Source organism: Neofelis nebulosa, chromosome 1 (assembly GCF_028018385.1).
Source record: "Neofelis nebulosa isolate mNeoNeb1 chromosome 1, mNeoNeb1.pri, whole genome shotgun sequence".
Lineage (NCBI taxonomy): Eukaryota > Metazoa > Chordata > Mammalia > Carnivora > Felidae > Neofelis > Neofelis nebulosa.
This window is the reverse complement of record NC_080782.1, coordinates 125,901,541-125,927,059: the sequence shown is the minus strand read 5'-3', so window position 1 is coordinate 125,927,059 and position 25,519 is coordinate 125,901,541. Positions and strand designations below refer to the sequence as shown.

General features: G+C 36.8%; 1 protein-coding gene across 13 annotated transcripts in view; it reads right to left on the bottom strand.

Annotated features, from left to right (window-relative positions):
- The window catches only part of FAM13B (family with sequence similarity 13 member B), an 89,014-nt gene that overhangs the window by 24,558 nt on the left and 38,937 nt on the right, over positions 1-25,519 (bottom strand). For all 13 annotated transcript variants that reach the window (XM_058735603.1, XM_058735626.1, XM_058735659.1 and 10 more), the window contains 4 exons: positions 13,459-13,500; positions 12,720-12,875; positions 10,789-10,927; positions 518-582 (listed from right to left, as the gene is read on the bottom strand). In XM_058735603.1, the coding sequence (XP_058591586.1) occupies positions 518-582; positions 10,789-10,927; positions 12,720-12,875; positions 13,459-13,500 (402 nt within the window). The remainder of the gene's footprint in view (positions 1-517; positions 583-10,788; positions 10,928-12,719; positions 12,876-13,458; positions 13,501-25,519) is intronic.

The window sequence follows — 25,519 nt, the reverse complement described above, 5'->3', positions numbered from 1 at the left end:
CTGAACTACTCATTGCCTCAGGTATCTCCCTCCCATTTTTGCTGGCCAATGAGGAAACAAGCACAAACTGCATAAGAGTGCATTACCCTGGGACACACCAAGGAGGAGCTGGAAGGGGAAAAAACCATCCTGTACAAATGTGTTAAAGTAAATATACTATAATCTTTCAGTTAGTTATCCACAGTTCTATGCCTATGAATCAACTTACTGAAAAGTGTATTCAGAATATCCATAAATTTCCAATTGTTCTACAAACCAATTGAAAGTTTTTAAGTGTCTCCAAGAAAGCTCTGTTCTTCCCTCTGAATATCTTCCAAGTTATAACTAATGTCTGTCTGAACCTGTAGCCCCACTGAATATTTATGAATATTCTTCATGCATACCATTAAAATAAGAAGTTGGTTTTTTAGATTATCAAAAATGTTAATAGATTCATGTAAAAATTTCACCCCCAAATGTGTAAAGGGCTCCAATTCTCAAAATGACCAATTAATTAGTAATGAGAGGAAATGCTTACCCCTCAAGACAGCCATCTTCACTGTCACCGTGGTCACTGCATGGCTCTAACAGTATACCTACAGACTGACAAAAAGAATACCACTGCTGTATTAATGGAGCTCCCAACACTCATATATGAAAGGAAATTTCCAAACTAAATTCTATTAGATTACAAGTCAGTCAAATGCCCCCTTTTAATTCTTTGTAATCGTCTTTAAGTATTGGCATCCCTTTTAGCAGAGAATAATTTATCTTTCTCAAAACTTGAGGCCTGTGTGCATGTGTGTGGATGTGTGTGTAAAACGGAGACCCTGTATTCTCACTACACTATTAAGAGGTACTACAGTTACTATCACATTCCTTTTCCTTCCTCAGAACTCTTTCCTCCAAAAAGGATAGCTTTATTGTCCTACCTGCCAACTGCTGCTTCTCTTTCTTCCCAGTCACAAACATGTTAAGTTGGTAACTTCCTAGCAGGTAACACAGAAATCATTTGGTTCACCACATCCCCTTATCATATACATTTGAAATAACAACTATAAACCTCAGAAACACATGAGAACACTCCCCCTATTTTCTAATGAGTCTAAGGACACCATCCTATTCCTTGTTCCTTCCCCAGATACTTAATGAGCCTAATAAAAAAATCCTGTGCATTACTACAAATTATGTAAACTCTTCAGTGTTTTTGAGAATCACTTCCAATCAACAGTTCAATTCTTAACAAACTATTTGTCCAGTTTTAGTATGAAAGACAGTTCATAATTATCTGGAAAAAGCTATTAAATTACTTTTCCATTTTCCAACTAAATATCTCTTTGAGGTTGAATTGTCTTCATGCACTTCAAACAAAAGAACCTATAGCAACAGACTGAATGCAGAAGCAGATATGAGAATCCAACTTGACTTTTATTAAGTCAAACAAGCATTAATGATATTTGTAAATATGTAAAATAATACCATTCCTCTAAAAAATGTTTTATGTAGCCTTTTTTTTTTTTTTAACATTTATTTATTGTTGAGAGACAGAGACAGACACAGCATGAACAGGGGAGGGGCAGAGAGAGACGGAGACACAGAATCCGAAGCAGGCTCCAGGCTCTGAGGTGTCAGCACAGAGCCCAACACGGGGCTTGAACCCACGAACCGTGAGATGACCTGAGCTGAAGTCAGACACTCAACCGACTGAGCCACCCAGGCGCCCCTATGTAGCTTTTTATTAAGCTTTTTATTAAAAGCAACCTTATTTATAGTAACTTGAGTGAGTTTAATAAACATTTTTTAATTTTTCAATTTTAATTTTTAATGTGGTAAATAATAATCAATATACCTATGTAAACAAAATCCTTCTAGTATGTTCAATAACTCTGAAAAATATCAAGAGATCCTGAGACTCAAACCGTGAGAACCACTGATCAGACTTCAGCAACCTCTCTGCTCTGGAATACAGCTTTACATTCTTAAATATGAAGGCATCTGGGCTCGGGAAATAATCATTACCTAGACCCAAGATTTAAAATGAGCCTTGGTGGGGCACCTGGGTGGCTCAGTCAGTTAAGTGTCCGACACGTGATTTCAGATCAGGTCATGATCTCACAGTTCATGGGTTCAAGTTCCACATCGCACTCCAGAGCCTGCTTGGGATTCTGTCTCCCTCTCTCTCTAAAATAAACATTTAATGAGGAGGGCACCTTTTGGGATGAGCACTGGGTGTTGTATGGAAACCAATTTGACAATAAATTTCATATATTGAAAGAAAAAAAAGAAAAATAAATAAATAAAATAAACATTTACAAAAATTAAAAAAAATAAGACTTGGTGTTTTACTCAAAGAACCAAATTCAAGTCTCATCACAAATGAGAGTTACGATCATTTAATTGCCTATCTTACAGTTACTGGAGAGAATAAAAAAAAATAGCTTACAAGAAAAACTAATAAAGCTCTATTATAAAAGTACACTATTACATCATCAACTCTAATTTAATCTATAATTCCTTATACTATGAAATAACTGAAACAAGTGTAAGGGCTACATATTTTCTAGCCAGATGTAGCCAACATATTCTTAAACAAATACTGGAAAGTAGTAAAACAAACAAACAAACAAACAACAACAACAACAAAAAACACGGCAAGTGGAGGGAACATAAAAGAAAGATGCAGTGACAGAAGACGAATGCTGATAGCCCAGCAGTGAAATTCAGAGTAAGAATATAGGGTTATGCTCTAAAATATGCCCCAGGACAAAAAAATAAAAGCTGTTAGAGTCAGGTTAAAGTATGACCAGACTTCAACTTAAAAGACACAGAAATATACAATTCTTTCTTGAGAAACTAAAGTATGTTTTATCATGTGAACAAATTGTACTTCCTCAGAATTCACTCCACATAAAATATTCATTCCTTTGTACATGGGTAGAAAAAGCTTTTTTATTCTAAACTATCAGCAGGCAAAACAGCCCATACTCTCCCCCCCGACCCCATCCCTTCCCCACAAACATCAGCGTCCTCAAAAGGAGGTCCAGGCACTGTGGTCTCAATTAAGGTAAGCCAGAGAGCTCTGGTGGTAGTGGTGGCGGCGGCAGTACTAGTGGGAGGAGCAGCTGCAACATAATCATAACGCTGATGTTTTTTTTAAAAAAATTTTTTTTCAACGTTTTTAATTTATTTTTGGGACAGAGAGAGACAGAGCATGAACGGGGGAGGGGCAGAGAGAGAGGGAGACACAGAATCGGAAACAGGCTCCAGGCTCCGAGCCATCGGCCCAGAGCCTGACGCGGGGCTCGAACTCACAGACCGCGAGATCGTGACCTGGCTGAAGTCGGACGCCCAACCGACTGCGCCACCCAGGCGCCCCAGCGCTGATGTTTTGGGGGCTGTCACAGCTTACTGCCAGGAACTAATTAAAGCCTGATGGGCATTTCCAGTAATTTCTCTGGCCTCCACCCATTCCTTATGCATCCATTATTGAAGCTTCCACATTGTTTAGTTCCGCATCTTCCCATCTCCACTTACCTAGTACTCAAGCATGCTAATAGTTACTTCTTTTAAGTAAGCTAAATATTCTCATTCCACTCTCACATTTCATCTGCTTAGTAAACTCTCACTAAACAGTATGTTAAATATACTTCATTATAAGCCAATTTCTTCCATTGATTAATGTGGTCAAAACTGGTAAGTCTCCACAGCAAAGAAAACCATCATTAGAATGAAAAGGCAATCTAGTGAATGGGAGAAAATAATGGCAAGCAATATATCTGACAATAGGTCAATATCCAAAATGTATAAAGAACTCATACAACTCAACAGGAAAAAGACCCAAACAATGCAATTTAAAAATGGGCAGAGGATCTGAATACACATTTGTCAAAGAAGACATACAGATGGTTAACAGGTACATGAAAAGGTATTCAACATCACTAATCATCAGAGAAATACGAATCAAAACCACAGTAAGATAGCATCTCACACTTAGCAGAATGGCTACTATCAAAAAGACTAGAAATCACAAGTGTTGGGGAGCATGGGTGGCTCAAGTTGGCTGAACATCTAGCTCTTCTTTTAAGTTTATTTATGTATTTTGAGCGGGGTGCAGAGAGAAGGGGAGAGAAAGAATCCCAAGCAGGCTCTACAATGTCAACACAGAACCCAATGAGAGACTTCATCTCACAAACTGCGAGATCATGACTTGAACTGAAATCAAGAGTCAGCCACTTAACCAACTGAGCCACCTAGGCACCCTGAACATAGGACTATTGATTTAGGCTCAGGTCATGATCCCAGGGACACGGGATTGTGCCCCACTTCAGGCTCCGCTCTGAGCAGGGAGTCTGCTTAAGATTCTCTCTCTCCCTCTGCCCCTCTTCCCCTTGCACTCAAGAAAGAAAGGAAAAGAGAGAAAGAGGGAGGGAGAGCAAACATTGGCACAAAGATGTGGAGAAAAGGGAACCATAGTGCACTGTTGTGAAAATGTAAAGTGACCCAGCCACTATGGAAAGCCGTGTGGACGTACCTCAAAAAATTAAAATTAGAACATATGATTATCAGCAATTCCACTTTTGGATATTTATCCAAAGGAAACAAAACACTAATTCAAAAAGATAACTGCAGCGCCATGTTCACTGTAGCATTATTTACAATAGCCAAAACATGGAAACAACCTAAGTGTCTATCAAGGGATGAATGAATAAAGAAAATGCGGTGTATATACTTATATATTTGGAGTATTATTTTTCCATAAAAAAGAAGGAAATCCTGCCATTTGTCACAACATGGATGGACCATGAGTGCATTATGCTAAGTGAAATAAGTCAGACAAAGACATATGCCATATGATGTCATTTATATGTGACATCTAAAAAACGAAACAAAAACAACTTCATAGATACAGAGAACAGATCTGTCATTGCCAGAGGTAGAGGCTCAGGGGTGGGCAAAATGCGTGAAAGCAGTAAAAAGGTACAAACTTCCAATTAGAAAATAAATAAGATACAGGGATATAATGTAAAGCATAGTGACTATATTTAATAATTCTGTATAGTATATTTGAATGTTGCTAAGAGGAGATCTTACAAGTCTCATCACAAGAAATAAAGTTTTTTAACTGTGTGGTGATGGATGTTAACTAGACAGGCTGTGATCACTTCATAATATATACAGTATCATGTTGCATACTTGAAACTAATATAATATGTCAATTATATCGCAATTTTTAAAAATGTTTTTATGTTTATTTATTTTTGGGAGAGAGACAGAGCGTACGCATGAGCAAGCAGGGGAGGGGCAAAGAGAGAGGGAAACACAGAATCTAAACATACTCCAGGCACTGACCTATCAGCAGAGACCCCACTGCGGGGCTTGAACTCATGAACTGTAAGATCATGACCTGAGCCAAAGTCAGACGCTTAACTGACTGAGCCACCCAGGTGCCCAATTATATCGCCATTTTTAAAAATAAAGAGAGACTGGGATTTAAAAACAACATAACAAACATGTTACTGAATGACTGTTTCCTGGCAGAGGTTTTAAGTATTTTCGTAACTGTTAAGAAAAAACAAAAACAATCTGAGGAGATCTCATAATAGTACACACTGAAGTGACAATCATCTATCTCTTGTGCTCTATCATCTAGCTCTGCAAGAGCTTCCCAAATACATCTGGACTCCACTTGAAGGAGATTACATCTCAGTAATCGCTCATTGTTTGGAAGATATAAATAAATGTAAGTTTGTTAGGTATCAACAATAAAAGCTTGCTAATCTTGAAATGGATTGATTTATGATAAAGTTATTGATAAGAACAAGTATTTTGATATAATCTCTAATCAGGCTACTGATCACTTTCAACCCCTCAAAAATAGTCCAAATTCCTGTACAAACTATTGTACCATTTACAGATCACTCTCCTATCAGTACAAAAATTCTAAATATTTACTACAAATCTAGTAGCACATTTAAAAAAACCATTAATTTGCTAAAGACTGATCTGATAAAAGACTGTTACTCAAAATAAACGAAGAACTCCTAAAACTCAACAGAAAACAACCCAATTAAAAAATGGGCTTCGGGTTCATGAGGAAAACAATGGGCAGAAAGCCTGAACTCATTAAAGATACAGATGACAAATAAGCATATGAAAAGATACTCAACATCATGATGACATTAAGAAAACTGCAAATTAAAAACAATAATGAAATATCACTATACACATATTAGAACTGCAAAAATCTGGAACACTGACAACAACAAATACTGGTGAAGTAGTGGAGCAAGAGGAAAACTTAAACATTACTGGTAGGAAAGCAAAATGGTACAGCCATTTTGGAAGACAGTTGGAGGTTTCTTATAAAAAGTGTACCATTTGACCTATCAATTATACTGCTTATTATTTACCCAAAGGTGCGAAGAACTTATGTCTACACAGATATTAGTACCAGTGTTATTGATAACTGCCAAAACTTGCAAGCAACCAAGATGTCCTTCAGTAGATGAATGGATAAGTAAATTGTGGTACACTGCAGCAATGGCAATGACTAAGCGCTAAAAAATGAGCTATCAAGCCATGAAGCAAATGTGAAAGTAACTTAAATGCATACTACTAAGAAGCCACTATGAAAAGGCTACATACTGTACAATTCCAACTATACGATTCTGGAAAAGGCAAAACTATGCAGACAATAAAGATCTGTGGTTGCAGGGGTGGTGGGAGAAATAAACAGAGCACAGAGGATGTTTAGGACAGTTTAAAAACCACAGTATGAATATCATAACGACTACATGTCATTTTACATCTGTCCAAACCTATGAAATGCACAACACTAGGAATGAACATTAAGGTAAACTAGACTGTGAATGATTATGATGTGTCAAGGCAGGTTCGTCCTTGATAAAATACGTACCATTCAGGTGAGTGACGGTGATAATGTGGGAGTGTGCCTGTGTTGGGGCAGGGAGCATAGGGGAAATTACCATACCTCCCTCTCCATTTTGTTGTAAACCTAAAACTGCTCTTAAAAAAACAACAAAAAAAGGTTTGGGGGAAAAATAATTCTTGCATTGTTAACAAAGTAAATGATACACCAATTTCATTCAACACATTTACTTAGGGGCACCTGGCTAGCTCAGTCAGTAAAGCACATGACTCTTGGATCTCAGGGTTTTAAATTCAAGCCCCACACAGGGTGTGGAGCCTACTTAAAAATATATATTTTTTATTTAGTTGCCTACTATGTGCCAGATGTTACTCATTTATTCGTCACATATTCCACAAATACTTAATGAATACCTATGTGTTCTAGATAATGGGATGCAATAATGAACAAATAAAAATCTCAATCCTCATGAAGGGTTGAGGGATTATAGTCCCTGGTGGGACACAGACAGTAAACTACCAATTTAAAAGATATGTGCAATAGCGATAACACTATCAAGGGCAAGGGGGAAAAGGACCGAAACTTCAGGGACTAGATGGGGGTGGGTCAATGGGAAGACCTGCTAATACTAATACAGAGTGATGAGGAGATTTGGCCTTACAGAAAAGGTAAAACTGAGCAAACATCTACAAGGTGAGAGGAAGAAGCAAACCACAGGACACCTGGGAAAACAGCAATCCAGACAGCTAACCTTAAGACTGAGCTGTCAGGGGGCCTGGGTGGCTCAGGTGGTTAAGCAACCAACTTCGGCTCAGGTCATGATCTCACGGTTCATGAGTTCAAGCCCCACGTCAGGCTCTGTGCTGAGCCTACTTCAGATTTTGTGTCTCCCTCTCTCTCTGCCCCTCCCCAGTTAGCACTCTGCCTCTCTCTCTCTCAAAAATAAACAAACATTAAAAAACTAAAAGAAAAAGAAAAAGACTAAGCTATCATTCAGTGTTTCTGCAGTACCTATTCCTCTATTTTTATACCTAGATGGCAATGGAAGGTTCTGAGAAGAGAAAGGAAAGGAAAATTCTCTAATTTTCCTTTTAAAACAATCACTCTGGCTGCTGTGCTAAGAACAGACCACAGGAAGGCAAAGATGATATCAGTTACCAAGACTATATTAATCTATTAATCTAGGAGAAATGATATTGATATGGACCTACAGGGTGGCAACGAAAATGGTAAAAAGTGGTCAGACGCCAGATAAACTTTGAAGGTATTGCCAACAGGACTCTGTAAAGAATGGGATGTGCAGCGAAAGAAATCAAGGATGACCCAAGGCTTTTGGTCTATGCATATGGAAGGAGAAATTGCCCTTTACTGAGATTTTAAAGACAAAAAGAAGAACAGCCATGTGGACAAGATTATAAATTCAGTTTGGCGCCTGTAAAGCTTAAAATGCTTACAAGATATTCAGTTGGAGATGTTAAGTATAACAACTCAATATAGGAATCAAATTCAAGAGAAAGGCCTCAACTAGAGATATAAATTTGGAAATCTTTACAGGTAGACAGTATTTCAAAACCATTAGACGAAATGATATTACCAAATGAGTGAATGAAAATAAACAATCTGAGAAATGGGCACTGGGCTGTTCCAAATTTCAAAGGTTCAGAACACGAAAAGCAATCAACAAAGAAACAGGGCAGTCAGTCAAGTAGAAAACAACAGAGAAGAATGAGATATTCTGAAAGCCAAGGGGGAAAAAACAAAACAAAATGAATGAATGAATGAATGAATGAATAAATAAATAAATAAATAAAACAAAAGAACCTTATCAAGGTAGTGGGAGTAATTAATTAAATCAAACTGTACTCTTAGGTCAAGTAAAATGTGCAAGAGACATCATTGGTACCTTGCAAAGGCAGTTTCAGAGGAATGATGGGGCAAAAGGTTACCAGAAGTAGGTTTAAGAGAGAGTGGAAAGAGAAGAATTAAAGAAAAGAGACAATTCAAGTAATTTTATTAGAGGGGGAAGCAAAAAATAGGGGATTATCTACATACAGGGGGGTGAAGAGTCAAGAGAGAATTATTTCCTACACATGGGAAAATAACATTTTACACTGATGGGAATGATCCAGTAGACAGGCAGAAATTGAAAATCCAGAAAAGGGCAAGGAGACTACTACATGAAAAGGGATTTATCTAATATACCAGCATAAGTAAAAGCATTAATATATAAGTAATATACAAGTGGAGTAAAAATAACAGGAGCAACTTAACTTCAGTGAACGTTTCCTAGTTTATAAAATAATTTTATACTTCTACTTCTCTGGATACTTACAATAATCCTCTAACAGAAGTATTACTCCCTACCTGTCTAAAGAAAATCAAGGAGCAGATAAGGAAAGTTAGGTAACTTGGCCAAAGTCACACTGCTATTAAAAGGCAAAGCCAGAATACAAATCTCAGTCGACAGACCCTAAGTTCTTTATTATACCTACACTTTAGTTCATGACTTAGAATGAAAACATGCTGAATAAAAACTTCCTTATCCATTAAGAATCTTATTTTAAAAAGTTATCAAAACTAAACTGTGAAACATGTACAAAGATACTGCATGGATGAATGGATAAAGAAGATGTGGTGTATATATATATACAATGGAGGATTGCTTGGCAATCAAAAAGAATGAAATCTTGCCATTTACAACTATGTAGATGGAGCTGGAGGTATTATGCTAAGTGAAATTAGTCAGAGAAAGACAAAAATCATATGACTTCACTCATATGAGGACTTTAAGAGACAAAACAGATGAACATAAGGGAAGGGAAACAAAAATAATGTAAAAACAGGGAGGGGGGACAAAACATAGGAGACTCTTCAATATGGAGAACAAACTGAGGGTTACAGGAGGGGTTGTGGGAGAGGGGATAGGCTAAATAGGTAAGGGTCACTAAGGAATCTACTCCTGAAATCATTGTTGCACTATATGCTAACTAATTTGGATGCAAATTTTAAAAAATAAAAGATATAATTAAAAAAAAAAGATACTGCTTTGTGTACGTATATGTATATACATGTGTGTGAGTGTGTTTATTTATTTTTTATTTATTTTTCATGCCCAGCACAGAGCCCAAAGCTGGGCTTGAACTCACGACTCTTTGAGATCAAGACCTGAGTTGAGATCAAGTGTCAGACACTTAACAGACTGAACTACCAGACACCCCAATTTGTATATTTATTGACGTTACTTTAAAAGCAATGCAACCATGGACAATTTATGACAGCGAAAACAATTTAGTTACTTTTTAAAAAAATTTTTAATGTTTATTTATTATTTTGAGAGAGAGAGAGAGAGAGAGAGAGAGAGAGAGTGAGTAGTGGGTAAGGGGCAGAGAGAGGGAGACACAGAATCCGAAGCAGGCTCCAGGCTCCAAGCTGTCAGCACAAAACCTCATGTGGGGCTCAAACCCATGGACTGCAGACCACGATATCAGGACCTGAGGTGAAGTCAGATGCTTAACTGACTGAGCCACCCAGGCGCCCCACAATCTACTTTCAAAATGATGTTCATGGGTTTTCTCTATGAAAAGATCCCGCGTTCTTCAGGAAAAAATTGGGAATTACAAAAAAAAAGCTTTTAAAAAGAACAAAATACAACCATAATACCACCAACCACCTCAGCTAACAATGTCATTTGTTTCCTTTCAGGAAAATATTTTTAAATATTTTATATCTACTTCTCTACCCAATGATGGTTCCTGATCTTTACTGATAGAGTGTATGTTCTTGGGACTCATAATCAAAAAAAATGTGTGTGTCAACAATAATGAACTATGACTTCTGGTATGAAAGGAATACACAAAGCAATCAGAGTTGCAGGTCTAGCACACCTAACCCAAAGATCTTTTATTCTTTCCATGTCTTACCTGGTTATTTTCTTCATCCTCAAATACAAAATCTTGCTGCATAACTTCACTGTCTAAATTAGTGCTAGCCACAGGTTCTGAACAGTCTCTGTTACTGTTACTGTCACTGGCATTAATAATATCATCAGCAATATCAACCCTAGTAATGAAGATAAAAAATCAGATCAGGCCAAATGTTGAATATGTAATGCTTTTAAAATAAATAAATATCAATAATGATCTGAAACTTCCACTTGTTAAGATAACGAGTCCTTTTCATAAAACTCCACACTTTATTCATTTTGTCAATTAGATTATTAAACACACTAAGTTTATTTTTGTCTCTCCAGGAAATGCTTCGAGAAAACCACCTTGTTTGTTATTCCCTTTGAAAATTTTCATAAACAAATGAACAGCTGAAAGAATAATTTATGTGCCAAAATAATTTCCCTTACAAATGCATACTCTCAATTATAATCATCTGTTTCAATTAAAATACAAGTCTAGCACTAAACACTAAACACCACAGTGTCCAACACTTTATCAAGTACAACAGTAGTTTCCTACTACAAATTTTGCATGTTACATAATTTATTCAGAATATGCAAAATACTGCAGTAGGCTTTCATTTACAAAGACAATACCACCATCAATGATAGAACATGAGTTATTTCCTCAGAGATAAAAATAAGGTTATTGTGTAAGCATGGGCATAGATTTTCAGGATCTCTAGCTAAACTAAAGACTAACGCCAAGGAATCTACTTATATGAATTATAACCTTTGGACTACTTTCCTACTATTTCCAACTTTTAATTACTGCTATTTTCAGATACTGTTTTCCTTCATATTTGGCCCAATACTCTTAAAAGCAATGCTTTTAAGCAATCCAGTTTTATCAGTTCCAATCATGCCTTCAAAGCAACACAAATCAGGGCCACAAAGCTCCACAGGCTGGTGATGCCATCTCTTGAGACTACAGAGCACACCTGCAAGTTGTACAATATGGCATTCCTAAAATAAACAAACGTATTGCAACTCTTGGTTTTCATATCCATTAATTTTTTTTGGTTTCAATTCATATTTAATAGCTATTCTAATGCACTATACACACTTGGCCTTTTAAAAATCTAATTTAAAAAAAAAAGAAAAAAAGAAACACTCTACCCAATCTTTTTTTTTTTTTTTACCTCCTATGAACCCTCCAAATTTGCATACATCTTTCTCATCTGTCCTCCAAATAAAAACTGGTAAATAAAAACTATGAAATCACTGCATTATGGTCTCAGAGAAAGGCACGTATTTATCCCTCAAGTGCAGGGCTGAGGTAACAGGAAAGGAGATGAGGCTTTTTATCCATTTAAAAGTAACAAGTGCAATGAAAAGTTGAATAACATCACACAGCACAGACATACTTTTAACTTATACAAAATTCAACTATTAACAACTAACCTAAAAAAAAGTATGCAGGGAGGCCAGCAGGGTAGTAGCTTGTGACAGGGGATAAAATTTAAAAAGCAAAGGATGATTCTGCTCACTATTTCACTTAATGACTATGCAATACAAGCAAAGTCAATCTGGTGTCCCCGTACCTTGCTGTCTAGATCACTTCATGTCTCTCATGGTGAGACCATGTGTTGCACACAGTATGGGTCTTTAAGGTTTTTTAAGTTATTTTTCATACAACATAGTCCCTAAAGCTAAGCTCACTACTTCATCTGGTGCTCAGGGAGGAAAACCTGGCAGTATTGGACTTAATGTCTACCATCTTAATGGAAAATTTAGATTTTCAGTATTAACTATATACAATTTACATACAAATTTATACAGTCACTTTCCACACACACTTTCAGAAATCCCCAAGATCCCATTTTAAGTAAACTATGGTTTTTAGAAGATAATCAAACATTTTATAACAATAAATAACAGTAAAATGTTGTAAAAATTTCTTACTGGTTATTAGATCCTTCCCCATCACAATTAATACTTTCTGCTTCATTATTACACACCAGACTTTGCTGCTGTAAATTCTTAAAATCATGATCTATACTGCTCTGCAGATCAAAAAGATGCTGTTCCACAGCTGCTCTAATTGTTCTTTCCAAAATGCTACAAAACAGAACACATTTTAGTAAGAAGCAGTCACCCTAACTGGGCATTTGGCCACATAAACATTAAAACCAATGACTAGTAAAACAAATTATCAGGGTACTGAAATGTATAAGCTAGCATACAAAAAGAAACATACAAAAGGAATACATGATACTAGGTTAAATTTTTAAAAGAAATTTGCCCAAATTAATAGACAAATCAACCATACTATCACTATTACTACCAAGGTGGGAAGGATCAGCTGTCCCAGTATTCATTCCTCGCAACTATACAGAAAACCATTTAAATAGACTTTGCAAAGCTACATTTATAACGCAAAACAATTTGTCAATACTTAGCTAAATCAAAGAAAACTGTAAGGACCCTGTCCATATTTTTTACATGAAGTCTACTTCTTAAAGAGACATATACATATGTATTTGTTCCTACTGCAGTATATAAAATATTAACTAGGTTTCACTAACTTATGTACAGTCCTTCCTCTAAAGTAAGCATAATATATACCATGATTTTAATTTCCACAGTTTAGTAATATTTTTATATTAAAAACAGATTTGTCTTCTCTAAGTATACTACTTACTCTGCAGAGGCTGGTAAGATGCTGATGGGAGATAAATGGGCACTGTAATCAAAGAAAGAAAAAAGCTATTAAAACTTTTCAATATTAACTTCATGAAGTGTTGAAAACTGCCACATTTGCATGACCTTGACACAACCAGGAGAGCATGCACTAAGTTACATGTTCATCTCTGGCACAATGTGATGCTAATTTTCTAAAGAATTTATTTTTCATACAAAAACTATACATACCCATGTGTATAGGCAACTACTTCATTTGGTGCTCAAGTGAAGAAACACTGACCTATTCCAAGGCTGAAGGGGAAAAAAGTGGACTACTAGCCCAACAAAAGCACCTCATCTAGGATAGTATGAAGGCATCAGTGCTCATTCCGTACTCCCTGCCAACAGTAACAGCATGTGCTACTATTCAAGTCACAAAAAAAGGCAAAATGGATACTAAAATCAGACTATTTCATTCACTGTGCCAGTAGCAGACCTTCCTCAGCCAATTCTGCACCACAGTATCTACTGATACTTATAAAAATAGACAAAATAATCCCATTTTTACCATAGTTAAAAGTTCAACTGACACCCACAATGAAATGTGGACACCACTAAAACGTTTAAAATAAAGTGTTGGTGAGGATGTGAAGCAACTAGAACTTTATATACTGCTGGTGGAAATGTACAATGTTCCAACTACTTTGGAAGCCAGTTTGGCACTTTTTAAAAAAATGTTTGTTTATTTTTGAGAGAGAGAGAGAGAGAGAGAGAGAGTGTCAGGGAGGGATCAGAGAGGGAGACACAGAATCCGAAGCACGTTCCAGGCTCCGAGCTGTCAGCACAGAGACCAACGCGGGGCTCGAACTCATGTTCAAGTCAGACGCTTAATCAACTGGGCCACCCAGGCACCCAGTTTGGCACTTTCTTATAAAACTTACCAAATGGGGGAAAAACAGGCGGGGGCACACCTGGCTGGCTTAGTTGGCAGAGCCAGCAACTCTTGATTTCGGGGACATGAGTTTGAGCCCTATGTTGCATGTGGAGATTATTTAAAAATAAAATCTTAAAAAAAAAAAAAAAAAAAAACTTCCCAAATGAGCCCACAATTGTAACTCCTGGGTACTTAATCAAGAGAAGTGAAAGTATAATTCCATAGGAATCCTTGCACAAGCATAGCAGCTTTATTTGTAATAGCCAAAGGTATCAACGCAAACAGGTGAATACAGAAACAAATTGTAGGACATCCTACGACGGAATACACTCAGCATTTTTTTTAAATAAAAGGCAGAAACAACTGAAAAATGCCAAGAACATGAATCTCAACATTATGCCAAGCAAAGATGCCAGACACAAAAGAGTACCTACTAGAGGGGATTCCATTTACATGAAATTCTAAAACAGGCAAAACTAATCTATACAGCGGGGCGCCTGAGTGGCTCAGTCGGTTAAATGTCCAACTTCAGCTCAGGTCATGATCTCTCAGCTTGTGGGTTTCAGCCCCCATCAGGTTCTGTGCTGATAGCTCAGAGCCTGGAACCTGCTTCAGATTCTGTGTCTCCCTCTATCTCTGACTCTCCTGCACTCACTCTCTCTCAAAAATAAACATTAAAAAAAATTTTTTTAATAACTAATCAATACAGTGACAGAAAGGATATCAGTCGTGACATGGAGCCAGACTGTTGGGTGATGGTAAACAGTCTGTGTCTTGACAGTGGTGGTTGTAAACACATACATGCAAATGTGTACGTTTATAAAGTGCATTTTACTGAGTGAAAATTACAGCCTCAAAGTTGATTTTTTAAAAATGTTTATTTATTTTGAGAGAGAAAGAGAGCAGGGGAGGGGCAGAGAGAGAGAAAAAGAGAGGGAGAGAGAGAATCCCAAGCAGGCTCCACAACATCGGTACAGAGCCCAATGTGGGGCTCAATCCCACGAAGAGTGAGATCATGACCTGAGTCAAAATCAAGAGTTAGGATGTTTAACTGACTGAGCCACCCAGATGCTGCTCAAAGTTGATTTTTAAAGAAAAAAACAGTTAACAGAAAAAAGTAATCTATAGCAACAAAAGCCACAGAGCAGCTACTTTTGGCAAAAAGGGAGATGGAAGAATTTGAGAAGGAACAAGTAACCCAGGTGATGGTTATACTAGTTGAGTTTTTGAGAATTCAATAACCTTATGATTTGTGAACTTTTCTGTATGTCTGTGACTCAATGAAGAGTCACTTTTAAAAAGTAAATTTAAATCAGTTTTATGAAAGATCCCCTGTAAATGTGCCAACACAAACTCTAACCAACATAAGAAACAAAGTCTATCAGATTAATATTCTCAGGATTCTCTGCAGGAAACCAAGTAACATCATTTACCATTCATGCAGTAATCTTCAGGTCTCCCTTACAGTAAACATATGAGTAGCAAATTGCACAATTGCTTTATCAGACAACAGTAAGCCACTCTGGTTTGGCACACATAACGTCTCTCAGCTTTATAAAAAAAAATTTTAACAGCCAGTATTATGCTAGTTTTCATGAACAGATTATTCTTAGTTCTAAATGCTTTCATGCTGATACCCTCAAGGGAAATACTTAAATATTTTTCAAATTTTAATGATGTTTTTGGGAAGTTCATTTCTGAAGGAAACACTGGGGAGAAAAATCACATATACGTGCACAAAAAGAGTTTAGCCATGGGTCCATTTCTAGTAGTTTCAAATGAGCTGAAAGTTAACACTTAGTGACTTCCGCAAACAAAACGAAACAAAACAAGAAAAGATAAATGAAGGTCTTCCTCCAGAGTGCTTAAATGTCAACTAAGATTAAGTCCTTTTCTGATATTTTGCTACAATGATTTGTTGTTTATATTTTTCATTTCCTTTACGGGTTGCCTATTTAATTATTGAAGATATATCTTTACATGGTCTGATTAGTTATATTTTCCTCAGTAATACTTGCAATTTCTAAGCTTACATACATTACATACTTACATGATTAGAAGTATTTTGTTTTTAATACCTGACAGTGTAGTATATCAAATGGTGTGAAGAAAACGTATAAATCCAACATCCTTCCCTTCCCCATTTAATTTGTGGCTTCTGGTGAGCTTTTCCTGTACTGTACACCAAAATCTCAACAAGTTCTAATTCTCAACTACTTAGTCCATCAGTCTGTTACTAAAGCCTAATATCATGTTTTAACTTTTGTGGGAGTATATATCCTCTGTTATTTTTCAAATCTGCCATTGTTAGGCAACTACTTATTTAACTTCTCAGAAGAATTTTCTCACCTTTTCCCATCAGATTAGATTATTAAAATGCTAATAGATACATGGATATAAGAAAACTTACTAGAAATGCAAATCTAAAGATTAAGATAAAATATATATAAATAATTATATATAAATAATTTTTAAAATAGCATGTTTTTATAATTATACACACACAGGCTATACACATACAGGCTAGTAAAGATCAAGCCAGAATGTGGAGGCTTTCTTACAACCCCTAAAACAAGGATTTGATCCATGGACCACCTATATCACACTGTCCTGGGGTGACAGTGCTATTTTATTGGAGATCTATACCCCACCCCAGACCCCAAAAACAATAAAGCAAAAATAAATAACACAGCACTGGCACAAGAAAAAACAAACATGGGGCGCCTGGGTGGCTCAGTCGGTTAAGCGGCCGACTTCAGCTCAGGTCATGATCTCGCGGTCTGTGAGTTCGAGCCCCGCGTCAGGCTCTGTGCTGACAGCTCAGAGCCTGGAGCCTGTTTCAGATTCTGTGTCTCCCTCTCTCTGACCCTCCCGTGTTCATGCTCTGTCTCTCTCTGTCTCAAAAACAAATAAACGTTAAAAAAAATTGTTTAAAAAAAAAAAAAAAAAGAAAAACAGAACAGAAATGTACCCATGAATACACACTTGATAAGGAACAAAGCTGGTACTACAGAAAGCAGGGAAAAGGGCAGTCTTTCCAAAAATGAGTACTCGGACAATCTGTTAACTCATATTGAAAAAAATAAGTTGGCACCATCTCACACACAAGGACAATATAATATAATGTAGATTATACACCTAAACAAGAAATGTGAAATGATACAGTTCTTAGAAGGTAATATAGGAATGTTAACTAAACTGAAATTGAAATTTTAAACGTAATAAAAAAATAAAACAAATAAAATTTATTTTTATGGTAAAAAAAAAGATAATAAAGAAATACATTTAGAAAAAGATTTCTTTTTTTTTAATTTTTTTTTTCAACGTTTTTTATTTATTTTTGGGACAGAGAGAGACAGAGCATGAACGGGGGAGGGGCAGAGAGAGAGGGAGACACAGAATCAGAAACAGGCTCCAGGCTCCGAGCCATCAGCCCAGAGCCTGATGCGGGGCTCGAACTCACGGACCGTGAGATTGTGACCTGGCTGAAGTCGGACGCTTAACCGACTGCGCCACCCAGGCGCCCCTAGAAAAAGATTTCTTAAACAGAACCCCAAAAGCATTAACCACAAAGGGAAAAGAACAGTAAACCTGAATGAAATTAAGAATCATTCTTCAGAAGACACAATATGAGAAGGAAAAGGCACAACATAAAATGAAAAGATATTTCCAATGCATACTTTTAAAGGGCTCCTACAATTCAACAAGGAAAAAAAAACAGTAGAAAATCAAGAAACAGAACAGCTATTTCACAAAAGAATTAACTGATAATACACACATGAAAAGGGGATGAACCTATTAAAATGACAAGGAAATAATATTATATATCCTCCAAAACTGTTAATACCAAGTGTTGGCAAAGATGCGAAGCACTGGGAATGCTCATGCACTGTTAGTGTAAATTGGGGCAAGCACTTTGGGAAACAATTTGGTAATATTTACAAAAGTTAAAAGTCAAATTTATGTCTTCATGTACATGCATACGTGCACCAGAAGATGTATATAAGGATGTACACGACAGGGGCACGTGGGTGGCTCAGTTGGTTAAGCGTCGACTTTGGCTCGGTTCGTGATCTCATGGTCCATGAGCTGTCATCGCAGAGCCCGCTCTGGATCTTCTGTCCCCCTTTCTGCCCCTCCCTCACTTGCGCTTTTTCTCTCTCTCAGAAAATAAACTTAAAAAAAAAAATGTACACAACAAAAATAAATAATCAACAAGTAAAAATAATCCAAAGGTCTGCCAATATTAAATTGGATCACTGATGTGTAATCTTAGGATGGAATACTTTACAGCAATAAAATGAACCACAAAGACCTAAGACATGGACAAATCTCACATACAATGTTTAGTGAAAGCAGCTGGATCAAAAATATATACACAGTGACATTTAATTTTCATAAAGCTAAAAACTAGTGTCAAAAAGTTAGCATAGTGGTTACCATTAGAGGGGAGAGAAGAGATCAGGACTGTGAGACCTACTGGGGTGCTATCAGGGTTTATTCTAGATGCGGATGGTGGTTACAAAGATATGTGCTTTGACTAACTTGCTTTGCTATATACGTTGATGCCTATTTCTGTGTGCATGATTTATTTCCCAATTTTTTTTAAAGCTTTTAAAAAACAGATTTCTGAGGCCCTCCCAGAGGAGGTAGGGTCCAAAAGTCTACTTTTTTTTAATATTTATTTTTGAGAGAGAGAGAGACAGCACAAGCAGGAGAGGGGCAGAAACAAAAGGAGACACAGAATCCGAAACAGGCTCCATGCTCTGTCTGGGCTGTCAGCACAGAGCCTGATATGGGGCTCGAACCCACAAACCATGAGATCATGACCTGAGATGAAGTCGGACATTTAACCGACTGAGCCACCCAAGCACTCCCCAAAAGTCTACATTTTTTTTATAAATACCACTGACAATTCTTATCCATGCTAGAAGTTAAAGTTGCTAGATTTATTTCTAGCTTCCGAAATGACTGAACTTTAATATAATCTTCCAGTTATCCAAAAGAGCAAAAAAAAAAAAGCAAGAATTCTAATGGTCTTATATTGGATAGATCGACAGAGTTGATCTTTTGTTTCCTATCCCTTTTAAATGATACTGGGATTAAATTACAAATACATGGGGGCGCCTGGGTGGCTCAGTCGGTTAAGCGTCTGACTTCGGCTCAGGTCATGATCTCACAGTTCGTGAGTTCGAGCTCCGCGTTGGGCTCTGTGCTGACAGCTCAGAGCCTGGAGCCTGTTTCAGATTCTGTGTCTCCCTCTCTCTCTGCCCCTCCTCTGCTCATGCTCTGTCTCTCTCTGTCTCAAAAATAAATAAACATTAAAAAATAAATAAATAAATAAATAAATAAATAAATAAATTACAAATATATGTATATATGTATTTGTATATATCTATATGTAGTAATCAATGAGCTAGATTATTAGTGTAAGAGTAAAGGTTCTTTAGCCCTAAAGATATGGAGGGACAATCAAACAACTGCTTTCAACAGACCCTCTCCCTACCCCAAAAAGCCTTAGTAAATAAATCAAATAGATTTTATACTTTATAAGTCAGATTGTCACTCACGATGCTACAGAAGTTGACTGTACAAATTCGTTCTCTGACCTTGTAAAGGACAAAGGAATGATTTAGTTTTCAGACTTCAAAGAATTTATTATTTTCAGACTTAGCCAATTTCTTTGGGTAGAAAGCACTTATGCACAAACCATGGCTAACACACATCTATGGTTGTAAAAACGATTTATCAATACAATTATGCCATCTGTAACAGCAACAAAATAGCATAGGAATCAAGAGGATGTGAGTTCTGATAAAGACAAAAGAAAAATAACTGCTTACAGATTTAAAGTCAATTATTTAGGTACTATATGGACAGATGCCACAAAACCCACCTGATGGGGATTTTCACTAAACCCCCAAAGAAGACCAGACTAACAGAAGCAACAATAAATTACAAGGGTCATACATATTTTAAAGTCCTTAGTCAAGTATAATATTAAAAGATTACAAAAAAAAAAAAAAAAGAATACAGTCATTCTCTGACCTTTTTCTCCCTTCTGTTAACTCTATTTTTAAATCTGCCCACAAGCATGTAATCTTCTTGAGAGTATTACATAAAATCAATCTTGCAGCCATTTATTCCAATTATAAGTATTTTGTAATTCAAATACAGTGATCATAGGGAACTACTATTATTTTAATTTCTCAATTACAAATATTTAATGTTATAAATAACACTTCATAAAAGTACTGCAGCTCTGCTTCAATTAAATCTGATAAGGATCACTTTACCTGTGCAACAGAGTTCTGCAAGCCATTCTGAACCCATGGCATCTCCCAACAAAAACATCAGGTAAAGAGACTTCAAACACCATAAAGGATGGTGATGGGCTTATAAAAACTGCTGAGCAATTATCAGACCTGCAGTCTAAACGGAAGCAGGCTGCAACATGAGGTCACGACTGACAAGGAGAGACCTAATCAAGAGTCCACAAATTTCTTCCCAAGTCTGTGCAATTTTGCAGGACAGAGGGAAAAGGGGACAAAATTTTGAATCCAGGTAGCACTCCTGTAGAAATATTTAAGCCTACTCCAACATAAAGCAGAAAAACCAATCTGTTTGCATTAGTCATACTACCCTATCTGGAGATATGTTATGACTAATATGAAATTGATAAAACAGTACACAAAAAGTACAATACTACTACTGTTCATTTATTACCCATATTCATAAAACCATTAGTGGTTAATTTTTCAAATCTAAAATTATGATAATTTCTATATTCCAAAACTATAATTTTAAAAACAATCATCTCAAAAAGTAAATATATATTAAAAAAGAAGAAAAATCATACATCCCTTTCAAGCCAAAAGCAAAAGCCTTTCTTCACTCTTCCTATTAACTTGGGAATACCCTATAACTATGATAAGAATAAAGTGAAAGATTCTTTACAACTAGAAAGTCAGTAAGTAATAATAACTACAAGTCTTTAAAACATTAAATGCATCATTTATAGGGCAAGGGGAGGGAAAAGAAAGAGAACTTGTCAATATCTATTGTGCTCTGGTACTTTAAAACAATTTTTACTTTAATAGAACTTTCTTATGACCCAAAGCATAAATTCTACTTTTCCCTGCCCAACAATTCTGACACTTCCACAACGTACATTTTTCCTGAGCTGAAATCAAGTGTCAGACAGTTAACCAACTGAGCCACTCTGGCACCCCACATTTTCTTCCTCTTTAGTGGAACCTAGCTAGTGAAAACGTAATGGACTGCCAAACAAATATTTTGCAAATTACTGGATTCAATGGATGAAAGAAGGGAAATGTTATGAGTACCTTTCTGAACCACCTGTAGTCAGTCAGCTGAGGGCCCATTTCCTCAACAATAAGGCATCCACAGAATGAAGTTGTAGAGACTAATCTCAAAACCCTAAACTCAGAGCTCTTCCTCAAACACTACACCTTTTATCCTGCACTACACCCAAAAAGAACAAACCATGAGAAACCAATGAACTCACAAAAATAAAGCCGTAGCATCAACAGCCCATAAAAAGATACTGAAATTTTCATTTCTGAATTCCAAGGTTTACGAAGGGAAAGCACAATTATCAATGAACTTTTTAAGAATGTAAGAATGCCAATTAACTTTTTTTTGAGAGAGAGAGAAAGAGAGTGAGAAAGAGCAAGTGCAAGTCGGGGAGGGGTAGAGGGGAGGAGAGAGAGAATTTCAAGTAAGCTCCACACCCAGAGCACAGTTTGATGTGGGATACATCTCACAACTGTGAGATTATGACCTGAGCCTAAAACAATAGTCGGAGACTAAACCAATTGAGCCACCCAGATGCCCCTGCCAATTAACCTTTTGATGTATAGTTCTGCAAACATGAGTATACATTAAAATTTACCTAGGGGCACCAGGGTGGCTTAATCAGTTAAGCATCCAACTTCAGCTCAGGTCATGATCTTACGGTTTGTGGGTTCAAGCCCAGTGTAGGGCTCCACATTGACAGCTGGGAGGCTTGAGCCTGCTTCAGATTCTTTGTCTCCCCCCCTCTGTGCTGACAGCTCAGAGCCTAGAGCCGCCTTCAGATTCTGTGTCTCCCTGTCTCTCTGTGCCCCTTCCTTGCTCATGTTCTCTCTCTCAAAAATAAATAAGCATTAAAAAAAATTTTTTTAATAAAAAAATAAAATTTACCTAAACCTGAAGCCTAGGTAAAATATATGAGGCACAAATTTAAAAAAAAAAAAAAAAGTTAAAAACTTGTTCAGAACTCTCCTACCTCTGTAAATTTTTTCAAGGTAGATTCCCCTAAAATTTGTACATTTAAACAACAAAGGTAAATAACAGATAAGTATGTGCAGAGAGAGCATTAATTCTTTATCTACAGATACAGTCACTTTGGAAAGGATCTTGAGATTTTCATGGACCTCATGGATAAGATGAAGCTTCAGAAGCAACCTGGTTTTTACATATCCTAAGCTACCTATACCTAACCCCCAGCATTTTTTCCACTCTGAAGTCAGTTCAAATCATCACAAAATTGCAAATGATATACAGAAATATACAGAAATAATGGATGCATAAACAGACTGATCAGTACAACTCCTACACAAATATTTAAACCACTGGTTCTCAAAGGGTGGTCTGTGAACAAAAAGACCAAAACTATTTTCATAACATTTGCCTTTTTCCACTGTGGTGACATTTGCATAAGGAAGCAAAATCAATGGTAGAAAAAAATGCTTGGGGTCTTAGCACAAATCCAGGCAAGTGGTACCAAACCATACCATGGCCATTGCATTCTTCACCACCCCTCACTTGTGATTTTTTAAAAAGGAGACCAATCCTTGATGAAGCAGCAGAAAAATTATTAATTTTATCTCAGCTCTGAGTATACTTCATTTTAGTACGTGGTATGACAAAAATGGGAAGTACACATAAAACACTTCTGAGGCATAGCGTAGTACAATGTTTGTCTTGTTTGACTTGACAGCTGAACTTTTATCATGGAACACCATTTTCATTGGAAAGATCAGCTGACAAATTATGGTTATTCCAACCTGAATATCTGGCAGACATTTTCTCAAAAATGAGCAAGACTGCAACTTTAAGAAAAACGAGTGACAATACTGTTAAAATCTGAGTTTTCAAGCAAACATTTGAATTTTGGAAAACCCCTATCTTCATAAATTCAATAATGTCCCAGTACTTAAAGATGTTTTTGATACAATCAGTGGTGATATTAAAGAGTGTGAATTCGGGGTGCCTGAGTGGTTCAATCAGTTGGGCATCCGACTCTTGAATTCAGCTCAGGTCACGATCCCAGAGTCGTGGGATCAAGCCCTGCATTGGGGCCCCACTCTGAGCATGGAGCCTGCTTAAGATTCTCTCTTGGGGTGCCTGGGTGGCTCAGTCAGTTGAGCATCAGACTCTGGCTCAGGTCACGATCTCACGGTTTGTGAATCTGAGCCCAGCATCAGGTTCACTGACAACAAAGAGCTTGCTTCAGATCCTCTGTCCTCCCCTATCTGCCCCTCCCCCAGTTATGCTGACTCTCTTAAAAATATACATTAAAAAAAAAAAATTCTTTCTCCCTCTGTCCTTTTCCCCTACTCGTGTGCATGCTCTTGCTCTAAGAATTAAAAAAATTCATTACATTAACATTTAATGGGTTTATTGCTACTTTAAAAAATATATAAATTTCAGTTTTGAGGCACCTGGGTGGCCTAATCAGTTAAGGGTCTGACTAAATTTCAGTTCAGATCATGATTTCACGGTTCATGAGATCGAGCCCTGTGTCGGGTTCTGCACTAAAAGTGCAGAGCCTGCTTGGGATTCTCTTTCTCCATCTTTCTCTGCCCCTCCTCTGTTCTGTCTCTCTCTCAGAATAAATACATAAACAATAAAAAAAAAATTCTCAATTTTAATTCCCAATAATGTAAATACCAATAGCCATAACCCCAGAAACAAAAGTTCTTTGGGTTCTAAATAAATCTAAAGTGTAAAAAAAACTGAAAACTGCTGACTGAAAACTAATAAAGGAGGTGGAATTTATCAATAGAAAAACATAACAGCTGTGTTACATAAAAACAGCTGTAGTACAGCTGCAAATACAAGCATCTTCCAAACTGCAACCCAACAAAGCCACACTTCCAGTGGCTTAAATTTGCTGTTTTAATTTGTAACATGGTAAATGCCTACAGGTATAGTCCACATTAACAAAGGTCTTGTAGTCATCAATAATTTTTAAGAATTTAACATGTGAAAACAAAAAATTTGGTAACTGCTTTTTTAAACCATCATTAAATGTTTATTTACCTGGGTGGCTCACCTGGTTAACCAACCGACTTGGGCTCAGGTCATGAGCTTATAGCCTGTGAATTTGAACCCCATGGGGGGCTCTGTGCTGACAGCTGAGAGCCTAAAACCTGCTTCAGACTCTGTGCCTCCCTCTCTCTCTGCCCTCCCCTGCTTGCGCTCTGTCTCCCTCTCAAAAATAAATAAATAAACATTGGGGCGACTAGGTGGCTCAGTTGGTTAAGCGGCCAACTTCAGCTCAGGTCATAAATCTCACGGTTTGTGAGTTCAAGCCCCACGTCGGACTCTGTGCTGAGAGCTCAGAGCCTGGAACCTACTTCAGATTCTGTGTCTCCCTCTTTCTGTCCCTCCCTTACTCATGCTCTGTCTTCGTCTCTGCCTCTCCCTCAAAAATAAATACACTTTTTTTTATTTAAATAAACATTAAATAATTTTTTTAAATGTTTATTTCCCTTAGGTTTCTAACATATTTTCCCACAGCTACTTCTGAAGAGAAAAAGAGTAGCTACCTAACACTGCAGTAAATGTTTATGAACTACCTCACAGAAAAATTCAACAAGATGGCACGTTAAGTTACCAAAAGTTCAATCTCCAGTTTCATGAAGTACAGTATCCACTAATTCCCTAAAACAAATTTATTAATGCTCCCTATATTCTAGGGCTGTGTACTCTAGGGATATCTCTCCCCTCTTTTTCTTTCATCCATGGTGGATAACCAAAGAATATATTTTTTATCTTCATGCAATCATTCACCCAAAACTACAAAAAAAGGCTAATATGCAAATATTAGCTGAAATTTTGATCATCACTAAATCTC